The 8,718-nt window shown below is 63.0% G+C and overlaps 3 protein-coding genes across 7 annotated transcripts; 2 read left to right on the plus strand and 1 right to left on the minus strand.

Moving 5' to 3' along the window:
* The first annotated feature begins 36 nt into the window (after positions 1–36).
* RAB34 (RAB34, member RAS oncogene family) lies at positions 37–3,010 on the plus strand. Of its 4 annotated transcripts, none has more exons than XM_030472517.1 (11): positions 37–111; positions 714–839; positions 926–1,017; positions 1,359–1,424; positions 1,637–1,738; positions 1,815–1,879; positions 1,961–2,012; positions 2,159–2,240; positions 2,324–2,414; positions 2,504–2,611; positions 2,723–3,010. In XM_030472517.1, exons 2-11 carry the CDS (start codon positions 786–788, stop codon positions 2,788–2,790), a joined length of 780 nt encoding a protein of 259 aa, XP_030328377.1. In that variant the 5' UTR covers positions 37–111; positions 714–785; the 3' UTR covers positions 2,791–3,010. The 4 variants fall into 4 exon arrangements, with proteins under 4 accessions (XP_030328377.1, XP_030328379.1, XP_030328378.1 ...); XM_030472519.1 differs by having other exon boundaries at positions 56–111; positions 753–839; XM_030472518.1 differs by having other exon boundaries at positions 58–118.
* LOC115601939 (adenine phosphoribosyltransferase-like) lies at positions 2,983–4,712 on the minus strand. 2 transcript variants are annotated; one of them, XM_030472522.1, is made up of 6 exons: positions 4,396–4,710; positions 4,120–4,260; positions 3,865–3,958; positions 3,639–3,785; positions 3,456–3,552; positions 2,983–3,377 (listed from the first exon to the last, which is right to left on the minus strand). In XM_030472522.1, exons 2-6 carry the CDS (start codon positions 4,240–4,242, stop codon positions 3,356–3,358), a joined length of 483 nt encoding a protein of 160 aa, XP_030328382.1. In that variant the 5' UTR covers positions 4,243–4,260; positions 4,396–4,710; the 3' UTR covers positions 2,983–3,355. The 2 variants fall into 2 exon arrangements, with proteins under 2 accessions (XP_030328382.1, XP_030328383.1); XM_030472523.1 differs by having other exon boundaries at positions 3,250–3,389; positions 3,469–3,552; positions 4,396–4,712.
* Positions 4,713–5,312: 600 nt separating this feature from the next.
* On the plus strand, positions 5,313–7,756 carry PROCA1 (protein interacting with cyclin A1). The gene is made up of 4 exons (XM_030472525.1): positions 5,313–5,713; positions 6,729–6,861; positions 6,957–7,091; positions 7,172–7,756. The coding sequence occupies exons 1-4, from the start codon at positions 5,533–5,535 to the stop codon at positions 7,695–7,697; spliced, it is 975 nt and encodes a 324-aa protein (XP_030328385.1). The 5' UTR covers positions 5,313–5,532; the 3' UTR covers positions 7,698–7,756.
* Positions 7,757–8,718: the final 962 nt, after the last annotated feature.

The raw sequence follows: 8,718 nt of genomic DNA on the forward strand, positions 1-8,718 counted from the left end.
GAACCGGCGTCCTGGCTCCTCCCCGCCGCGGCCGCGGCCGGGGAGGAGCCAGGACGCCGGTTCCTCCGGGGCTGGGTGTGCAGCGCCGAGCACCGCTACCGTTACCGGGAGGTTCGCGGTAACGGGGACACCCCCTCCCCACTCTATTCCCTTGCGGAGGGGACCGGGATGGGTCGGGGAGGGCTTGGATGTGGATAGGGACGCGAGGCGGGGGAGATTGTGCACGGAGACAGGCGGGATGTACGGACCGGTGGGACACGGGGATGGTCGTGCTTGGGACGGTGGGACATGGGGAAAGCCGCACTAGGGGCTATAGATGGGACACAGGGATGAACGTGCATTGGGATGGCACATTTGGGATGTGGGGATAGCTAGTAGTAGGGGTAGTCCAGAGTTTGGGGACACGGGGACAGGCATGCCCTGGGATGGCACATTCGGGATATAGGGATGGTTGGGACATGGGGACAGGTTGGATACGGGGGCAGCCACTCTCTGGGAGCTTAAGATAGCTGGGACATAGGGACATTTATGCTTAGGGATGTGGGGACAGCCAGGACACAGGGACAGCCACGTCCCAGGGATGCGGATACAACTGGGATAAGGAGACAGCCCCACCTGGGGGCACAGAGACAGCCCCACAGCGCTGTTCATGGAGACATGGGGGCAGCTGGGACACGGGGGCATCACCGCTGCCTTCTCCCTCTGTCCCCAAGCCCCACAGTGGCCCTCGGCTCATCCGCGCTCCCCCCCAGCCACCCATCCCACCCCAACGGCCCCACGGGACAATGAACATCCTGGCTCCGGTCCGCAGGGACAGGGTCATCACCGACCTGCCCCCGGTGAGCAGCGGGGGGGACACCGGCGGCGGGGTGCCCTCCTTGAGCCCCATGATCACACCAGTGTCCCCCTTCGCGTCCCCCCGCAGTGCTTTCGGAAGGAGGCCGCCCTGCACACCCGCTCCTCCTTCCACCCCACCGTGTCCAGCGCCTGCCAGGAGCAGCGGACGGGCACCGTGGGGTGAGCAGGGGGTGATGTGGGGTCCCCACCATGGGGGTGATATGGGGGTGACATGGGGCCAGCCCCCAGAGTGGGGGTCCCCGGCGCGGGCGCCGCGTGGCTTTGCCTGCGTTGCCGTGTGCCGAGCCCTGCGTCACGGCGCAGGAATGCGGCGCGGGGGGGACATGGGGGTCTGGGATGGGCTGTGGCTGGAGGCGGGAAACGCGGAGTGCGGGACATGGGGGGGCTGTGGGGTGACACCCCCAACCCCATTAACCCCTCTGCTCCCATGGCTGGTTGTGGGGAGGGAAGCGGGGAGCCCCCCACCCCAATGAGCAGCCATGAGCCCCCCTGTGCTGCAGGTTCAAGATCTCCAAGATCATCGTGGTGGGGGACCTCTCGGTGGGGAAGACGTGTCTGATCAACCGGTAACTATGATTAACTGGTGATGGGACCCCTCCGGGGGGCTCTGTGGGGTGGGAGGGAGAGACCACCCCCCCAAAAGAGCAGCAGCAGTGATTGGGCTGAGCCTTATTCCAATCGGAATCTGGTGCTGGGCATCCCGCGGGGACACTGAGCACTCAGTGATGGGGTGGGGAAGGTGGGGGGGGGGCTGCTGACACCCATTTCCTCCCCCCAGATTTTGCAAGGACACCTTCGACAAGAACTACAAGGCGACCATCGGGGTGGATTTTGAGATGGAGCGGTTCGAGGTGCTGGGGGTGCCCTTCAGCCTGCAGCTGTGAGTGAGGTGCCAGCCCCCCCCACTTCCCTCTGCACCCCTGAACCCCCTCAATCACCTCCTGCACCCCCCCAAGGTGGGACACGGCCGGGCAGGAGCGCTTCAAGTGCATCGCATCCACCTACTACCGGGGAGCACAAGGTGAGGGCCCCGCTGCGATGATCTTCAGTCCCATCACAGTGTCCCCATCCCCATCTCACCCCTCTTTCCTCCCTCCTCCAGCCATCGTGATTGTCTTTGATGTCAACGATGTGGCATCCCTGGAGCACACGCGGTAGGTGACACATGGCCATGGTGGGACTGAGGATGGTGAGTGATGGGGCTGGATGGAGAGGTGAAGCTGGGCAGGAGGACATGGGGCTGGTGGCAGCGCTGCGGTGTGCGAGCAAGAGGGTAGCGCTTGGCTGGTGGCTCCCACAGGCAGTGGCTGGCTGATGCCCTGAAGGAGAACGACCCATCCAACGTGATCCTCTTCTTGGTGGGCTCCAAGAAGGACTTGAGCGTGAGTGTGTCCCCCTTCCCGCGGGCTCCCTGTGCTCAGTGGGGGTGTCCCTGTCACCCATCCGCCCCCTGGCTCATCGGCAGACACCAGCGCAGTACAACCTGATGGAGAAGGATGCTCTCAAGGTGGCCCAGGAGATGCAGGCAGAGTACTGGGCTGTCTCCTCCCTCACCGGTGGGTCCCTGGCTGTGCGGGGATGCAGACCCCGGCATCCAGCCGAGTGATGGGGGACACTCAGGAAGGGGTCTCATCCCATGGGACAGGGGAGAACGTGAGGGATTTCTTCTTCCGTGTGGCTGCATTGACCTTTGAGAGCAGCGTGTTGGCTGAGCTGGAGCGCAGCAGCGCCCGCAGGATCGGCGACACCGTGCGTGAGTACCCCCGGCCAGCACCATGATGGTGTCCCCATATTGCCCCCCATCTGCGCCGGTGTCCCCCCATTGTCCCCCATCCATCCCAACACCCTCCTCCTGCCCCTTTAGGGATCAGCAGCAACGAGAGCGACCTGTACCTGTCAGCGCCCCGCAAGAAACCCAAGTGCTGCCAGTGAGGGGACCCCCCATGCTCACACCTCTGGACCAAAGAGGGGTGGCCCCGGCCGGCCCCAAGGAGCCGTTCCTGCTGCCCCCCATCTTGCCCAGCATGGGCACCCATGGCTGGGGTGGGCAGGAGCAGCATGGCTCCCTTTGCTATGCAAACACAGGTACTCGCACGGGGAGGTGCCCCCGGGCTCCCGTTTGTCTAATAAAACCTTTTTTTATGCTTTTTAAGAAAGGTTTGGGGCTTTTAAGAAAGGTTTGGGATTGACTGCAGCTTCCACTGGTCCTGGGTGCAGCCTGCATCCAGGAGGGAGGATGGAGCAGGGGATGATGGAGCAGGGGATGATGCTGGCTGTCACCCAGGAGGGGTTGGGAACAGGCGATGGATGCCCCGGCCATCCCTGTCCTATAGAGCCAGCATCGCTGTGCCCCATGGGGGGATGCAGGGGACACACGAGGTGCCAGCCCCATCAGTCCCAGCCGAACTGGTGGTGGTCGAAGCGGGGCTGCAGGCGCAGGGGGACGCAGTGGGAGCACTTGTAGTGCTCCTGGATCCACCGTCCGCCCTCGCTGTCCTCAATGCAGATGGCAGCGACGCCTGCAGGGACACAGAGAGGGAACAGCCACCATGGGGTACGGGGATGGCAGCCCCACTGCACCCATGGGTGCACCCTACCTGCCACGACCCCCCCCCAGCCGCTCCACCAGCTGAATGGCCGCTCTCATGGTGCCCCCAGTTTCAATCCACTGGTCCACCAGGAGGATGCGCAGACCTGGCATGGGGCAGAGGCTGTGCTGAGTGCCCTGTCCCCACACCAGCAGCCCCTCAACCCGAGGTGGGAGCACCCCATGGGCTCACCAGGCGAGATGGCGTCGGTGCGGACCTCCATCACCTTCTCTCTGCCGGAGTAGTCGGTGTAGGGCTGTGCCACTGTCTGCACGCAGAGGTGCCCGGCTTTGCGGATGGCCAGGAAGCCTTTCTGCAGCACAGCGGCAGCAGCAGAGCCTGGGGCAGGGTACGACACTGTCAGACCCCCCCGGGGGTAAGGAACAGGGACACTGGGCTCACCCATGTCCCTGCTCACCCAGGATGAAGCCCATGGCATCAATACCAGCCACCATGTCAATGGTGTCCCCTTGGAAGGGCTGCAGCAGGTCCGCCACACAGTCCTGCAGGCCCTGGGGAGGGAACAGAGGTGCTGGGTGCCCATAGCCCATTGTGGGCACCCACAGCCCCCGTGCCAGCACCCATGGGCATGGCTGGGTGCCCCGGCAGCCCCATAGAGGTGCAGCCCACCCCGGCACCCCCATGGGTGCCACCACCACTGGGTGCTGGGTACTTGCGGGTGGCAGTAGAGCCGGGAGGGGTCCAGCCATGCGTAGTTGGGACCCTTGACATTGGGAGCCATCAGCGCCAGGTACCAGCCCTTCTCCCGGGTGGCAGGGACATGGCACAGGTCCATGCGCGGGCACCACAGGCACTGCAAGCATTGAGCATGCAACAGGGGGGAGATACCATGCCCACAGACCCTGTGGGGCTCCCCACAGCACGCAGCCCCCCATGGCCCCCATTGCACCCACTCATGGGCACCCCAAGGTCCCGGCATGCTCCGTACCTGGGCTCCGGCGGCAAGGCTGAGCCGATGGGACCGTCATGGGGAGCGTCACAGACAGCGACAGCTGAGCAGGGACAGCCCCTGCGGCGCTGGGCCCCCGCCAGCACCCTCAGCCAGCTGGGCCCTGAACCACTGCCAGGCCCATGGGTTGGGATGGGCACCCACCAGGATCCACTGTCCCAGCCAAGCCCGTGCGTGGTGGGGAGCACTGGGGTGTCCCCAGCACCCAGCTACTTGCACCAATGGTGGCACAAGGGTCAGCAGCCGGGGTGATGCTCAGGGTGCAGCCACGCACCCCTATGTGGTCTTGGAGGCGTGGGGACTTTCTTAAGCCATGCACGTCCCCATGGGGTGTCCGGCCATTGTCCTGCCATGCCAAGCGCTGGCTCCATCGGCTGCCCAATGTGCCAGGTCTGTGTCTGGAATGGCAATGGGATCCATGGCTGGGGAGCTGGCCAAGGGAGACGAGCCCTGGCAGCGGTGTGGGGAGCTGCCTGGGGGCTGCCAGCCTTGGCTGGGCACCAGGGCTGCCCCTTGGGAAGGCACCGTGGGGCGCCCATGGGATGGAGCATGCGGCTGTGGAGAATGAGTATCTGTGGGATGAGATGTGGAGCTGTGGGTTGCACCCATGGGATGGGATGCGGGAAACACCTATGGGACAGGACGTGGGGCCGTTAGGAGCACCTGTGCAACGGGATGCAGGGAGTGTCCATGGGATGGGATACAGGGAGCTTCTGTAGGACAGGACCCGGGGCCTTTGGGGAGCATCCATGGGACGGGATGCGGGAAGCATCCGTGTGACAGGATCCGGGGCCATGGGGATCATCCTTGTCCCGTCGGGGCTGGGGGCCGTGCGGGGTCCGGCGCGTCACGGGGCGGGCGCGTTGTGGCCGGCGCGTTACCGGTCCCCGCACATCACCCCATCGGCTGCCACAGCAACGGGGCCCGGCCCGGCCCCACCGGGAGGGGTAACCCCTTCCCCGCGGGCTGCGGGACCGGCTCCAGCACCCGGCTTTCCGGGACCCTCCGCTCGGTGCCGGGTCGTACCGGGCCGTGCCGGGCCGTGCCAATCCGCCCCGTGGGGGCGGGCTGCGCGGGGCTATAAGGCGGCCCCACGACGGTGAACGGCGCTGTGCCATGTGCGACCCGGCGCTGCTCCGCCGCCTCCTGCTGCTGCTGCTGCTGCTGCTGTTGGCAGCCGCCCCCCGAGCGGCCCCCGGCACCGGAGCGGGGCGGCCCCGCGCCCGCCGCGGGCTCACCTACCCCGGCACGCTGTGGTGCGGCGCCGGCAGCAACGCGGATGCCTACGAGCAGCTGGGTAAGGGCAGAGGGGCGGCTCATACCTGTCCCGTCCCTTCCCTTCCCATCCCAGCCCTTCCTATTGCATCCCTTTCCATCCTTCCCATCCTTTCCCTTCCTATTCCTTCCCTTCTCATTCCTTCTCATCCCTTCTCTTTCCATCCCATCCTATTCTTTCACACCCCATCCCTTTTCAACCTTTCCCACCCCTTTCACACTTTCCCTTTCCTTTTCACCCCTTCCCATCCCCTCCCTTCCAAATTTTTCCTTCCCTTTCTATCCCAACCCTTTTCATGCTTTCCCATCCTTTCCCATCCCTTGTCTTTCCATCCCATCCCCTTTCCAATCTTTCCCATCCCTTTTCAGCCTTTCCCTTCCCTTTTCATCCCTTCCCATCCCTTCCCTTCCAATTTTTTCTTTCCCTTCCCATTCCAGCTCTTCCCATCCCTTCCTATCCCAACCTTTTCATCCCTTCCCATCCCTTCTTATCCTTTCACCTCCCATCCCCAGCCTAGCCTCAGTCCCCAGCCCAGTGCTGAGTCTGTCCCTGTCCATCCTAGTCCAGTCTATCCCAGCACTGATCCACTCCAGTCCCCACCCCTGTGCTAGTTCAATCCCTGTCTCTCCCAGTTCAGTCCCTGCCCCAGCTCCAGTCCCATCCTGGTTCACCTGTGTCTAGTTCCCATCAAAGAGCTGGTCCATCCTGGTGCCAGTCCAGTCCTTATCCACCCTCTGTCCCCAGCCTGATCCCAGATCCATCCTGCTCCCATTCTGGTCCCCATCCCAGCGCTGATCCAACCTGGTCCCCTCTCAGTCCCTATCCTGATCCCACCCTAGTCCCTCTCTTGGTCCTGGTCCTGTCCTGGTCCCATCCTTACCCAGTTTCATCCACGCTGTGACGCTGCTGCAGCCCCTGCCCATCCCAGTATGATTCCAGCCCCATCTCAGTCCACTCTATCACCAATCCCAGTCCCAGCCTATCCCAGCCCCCTCTGGCCCCAGCCATTCCCGAACCCCATTTGCCCTCCCTTTAGGGGAGCACCGGGACACGGACCGGTGCTGCCGGGACCATGACCACTGCCAGCACGTCATCCACCCCTTCACCGCGCGCTACGGGTACCGCAACCTGCGCTGGCACACCATCAGCCACTGCGACTGCGACCGCAGGTGAGCGGCCCCCAGCATCCCTGCATCCCAGCACAGGGGGAAAAGACATTCCAGCCCCCTGGAATCTCCCCTCACCCCGGCTCTGCCTATGGCAGGTTGAAGGAATGCCTGCGGCGGGTGAACGACACGGCCTCACGGGTGGTGGGTCAGGCCTTCTTCAACGTCATCCAGGTGCCCTGCTTTGAGTTCACCTACAAGGAGGAGTGTGTGGAGCCCTACCTCTATGTCTGGTGAGTGTCCCCCTGCCATGGGGACCGGTCCCCTGCTCAGCCCCACTGCGGTCACCTCATTCTGTGTCTTCACCTTGCAGGTGTAAGGCGTACAACACGGTGGCCATCGCGGTGCCCAGGGAGCCGGTGCTGTATGAATTCGGTGGGGAGCTCATTGACCGGGCAGCAAGGCCTGGGGGGGTCCCTCTGAGCCCCCCTTGGAGCAGCATTGATGGAGAAGCCATCCCAAGGGAGCATCATGTGCCTGCTCACCCGCCCTCATCCCGCAAGGGAGCCAGGAAGGAGAGGAAGAAGACAGACAAGAAGAAGAAGGGGAAAGGCCTGAGAAAGAAAAGCTCTTCCGAAAACATGGAGCTGAGCGATGCTGCAGCAGTTGTCCCACCTCAGCCCCCCGCAGGGCAGGATCCATGGGTCCTGCTGCCACACTTGGAAGCAGCCAATACCATCCTGAATGATGCCCCACTGCAGGAGGGCTTGGACAAGGATCCAGCCACCCCATCCCCGGTTCCAACAACCAGCGGGAAGAGGAGGAGGAAGGAGAGGAACAGGAAGAAGAGGCTGAAGAGCAGAGCTGAGGCACAGCCTGCACGAGAGCCGCGGTCCTGATCCCCCTGTGCAGGTCCTGGCTCTGTAATAAAGTTACATCTGCTGAAGCAGATGGTGCAGCCTCGGTCCTGTCTCCTTGGGGAGGGAACAGCACAGGGGGGGCAGCATCCAGGGGGAATACTGGAGCTGATCCTGCCTCTGGGGATGTGGGAAGGGAGCATCTGGCACTGGGTGGGTACTGAGGGGGTTTGAGCTGCTCCTTGCTGCTCCCACTGGCTCATGCCATCGTCCTGGGCACTGGGAACACAGCTCCTGTCCCCACACCAGCACAGGGCAGAGCCCTGGTTTATCTCCCCTACTCTAGAGCTGCAAGTTCCAGCTCCACAGGGATGTCCTCTGGAGGACCGGTTGAATTGCATCACCCATCTCTCTCCTCCACTTCACCCACAGCCTTTTCCCAGTGCTTCCACACTGGCACCAACTCCTTCCCCAGCAATAGCAGGGCTGCCCTGGGGGGAATGGGGACTTGTCTCTCCTCAAACACCATAGAAGAGCTCTCTGGAGTGGGACAATAAAAGCTTTTCCAGCCCTGGGATAAAGGCAGATGCTGCCCATGTCCATGGATGGTGATCACCACTCAGCTTGTTCCCCTTGCTCATAACCAGGCTCCTGTAGTGAAGAGTTTGAGGATAGCACCCTGTAAAGTGCTTCTGAGCGAGGAGCATGGCTCAGCACAGCATCCCCTCTCCTTTCTACCCAGTGAGACCAGTAGAAAGATCTTCCCACACCAAATTCCACAATAGGAAAAAGCTGGAGCAACAGGAGCTGTGTCTCCCATCTTGCCATGACTCAGCCTTAGGAGATCAGACAGAGGCCCAGAGGGCAAAGCTGCTCCATGCAAACCCCACTGTTCCCAAAGGACCCCACACTGCAATCCCAAATCCCTGAAATAAGCAACCACATGAGCCCATGGCAGGGAAATACCAAGGTTGTAGGAGGCATCTCACCCTCTGGAGCACTGCTAACGGGGGCAAAGTCCTTGTGGTCACCACAGGAAGCACAGACCTAGGGCATGGAGGCA

The sequence above is a fragment of the Strigops habroptila genome (assembly GCF_004027225.2).
Source record: "Strigops habroptila isolate Jane chromosome 13 unlocalized genomic scaffold, bStrHab1.2.pri S16, whole genome shotgun sequence".
NCBI classification, from domain to species: Eukaryota; Metazoa; Chordata; class Aves; order Psittaciformes; family Psittacidae; genus Strigops; species Strigops habroptila.

What these genes read in the sequence shown, in the direction of transcription:
- PROCA1 (XM_030472525.1), top strand. Translation starts at nt 5,533, where the DNA reads ATGTGCGACCCGGCGCTGCTCCGCCGCCTCCTGCTGCTGCTGCTGCTG. An exon ending in GGATGCCTACGAGCAGCTGG is followed by an intron (nt 5,714 to 6,728) that starts GTAAGGGCAGAG and finishes CCCTCCCTTTAG; the next exon opens with GGGAGCACCGGGACACGGAC. An exon ending in CACTGCGACTGCGACCGCAG is followed by an intron (nt 6,862 to 6,956) that starts GTGAGCGGCCCC and finishes TGCCTATGGCAG; the next exon opens with GTTGAAGGAATGCCTGCGGC.
- RAB34 (XM_030472517.1), top strand. Translation starts at nt 786, where the DNA reads ATGAACATCCTGGCTCCGGTCCGCAGGGACAGGGTCATCACCGACCTG. An exon ending in CAGCGGACGGGCACCGTGGG is followed by an intron (nt 1,018 to 1,358) that starts GTGAGCAGGGGG and finishes CCTGTGCTGCAG; the next exon opens with GTTCAAGATCTCCAAGATCA. An exon ending in GCTCCAAGAAGGACTTGAGC is followed by an intron (nt 2,241 to 2,323) that starts GTGAGTGTGTCC and finishes GCTCATCGGCAG; the next exon opens with ACACCAGCGCAGTACAACCT.
- LOC115601939 (XM_030472523.1), bottom strand. Translation starts at nt 4,242, where the DNA reads ATGGACCTGTGCCATGTCCCTGCCACCCGGGAGAAGGGCTGGTACCTG. An exon ending in GGCTCTACTGCCACCCGCAA is followed by an intron (nt 3,959 to 4,119) that starts GTACCCAGCACC and finishes TTCCCTCCCCAG; the next exon opens with GGCCTGCAGGACTGTGTGGC. An exon ending in CACCGACGCCATCTCGCCTG is followed by an intron (nt 3,553 to 3,638) that starts GTGAGCCCATGG and finishes GCCCCATGCCAG; the next exon opens with GTCTGCGCATCCTCCTGGTG.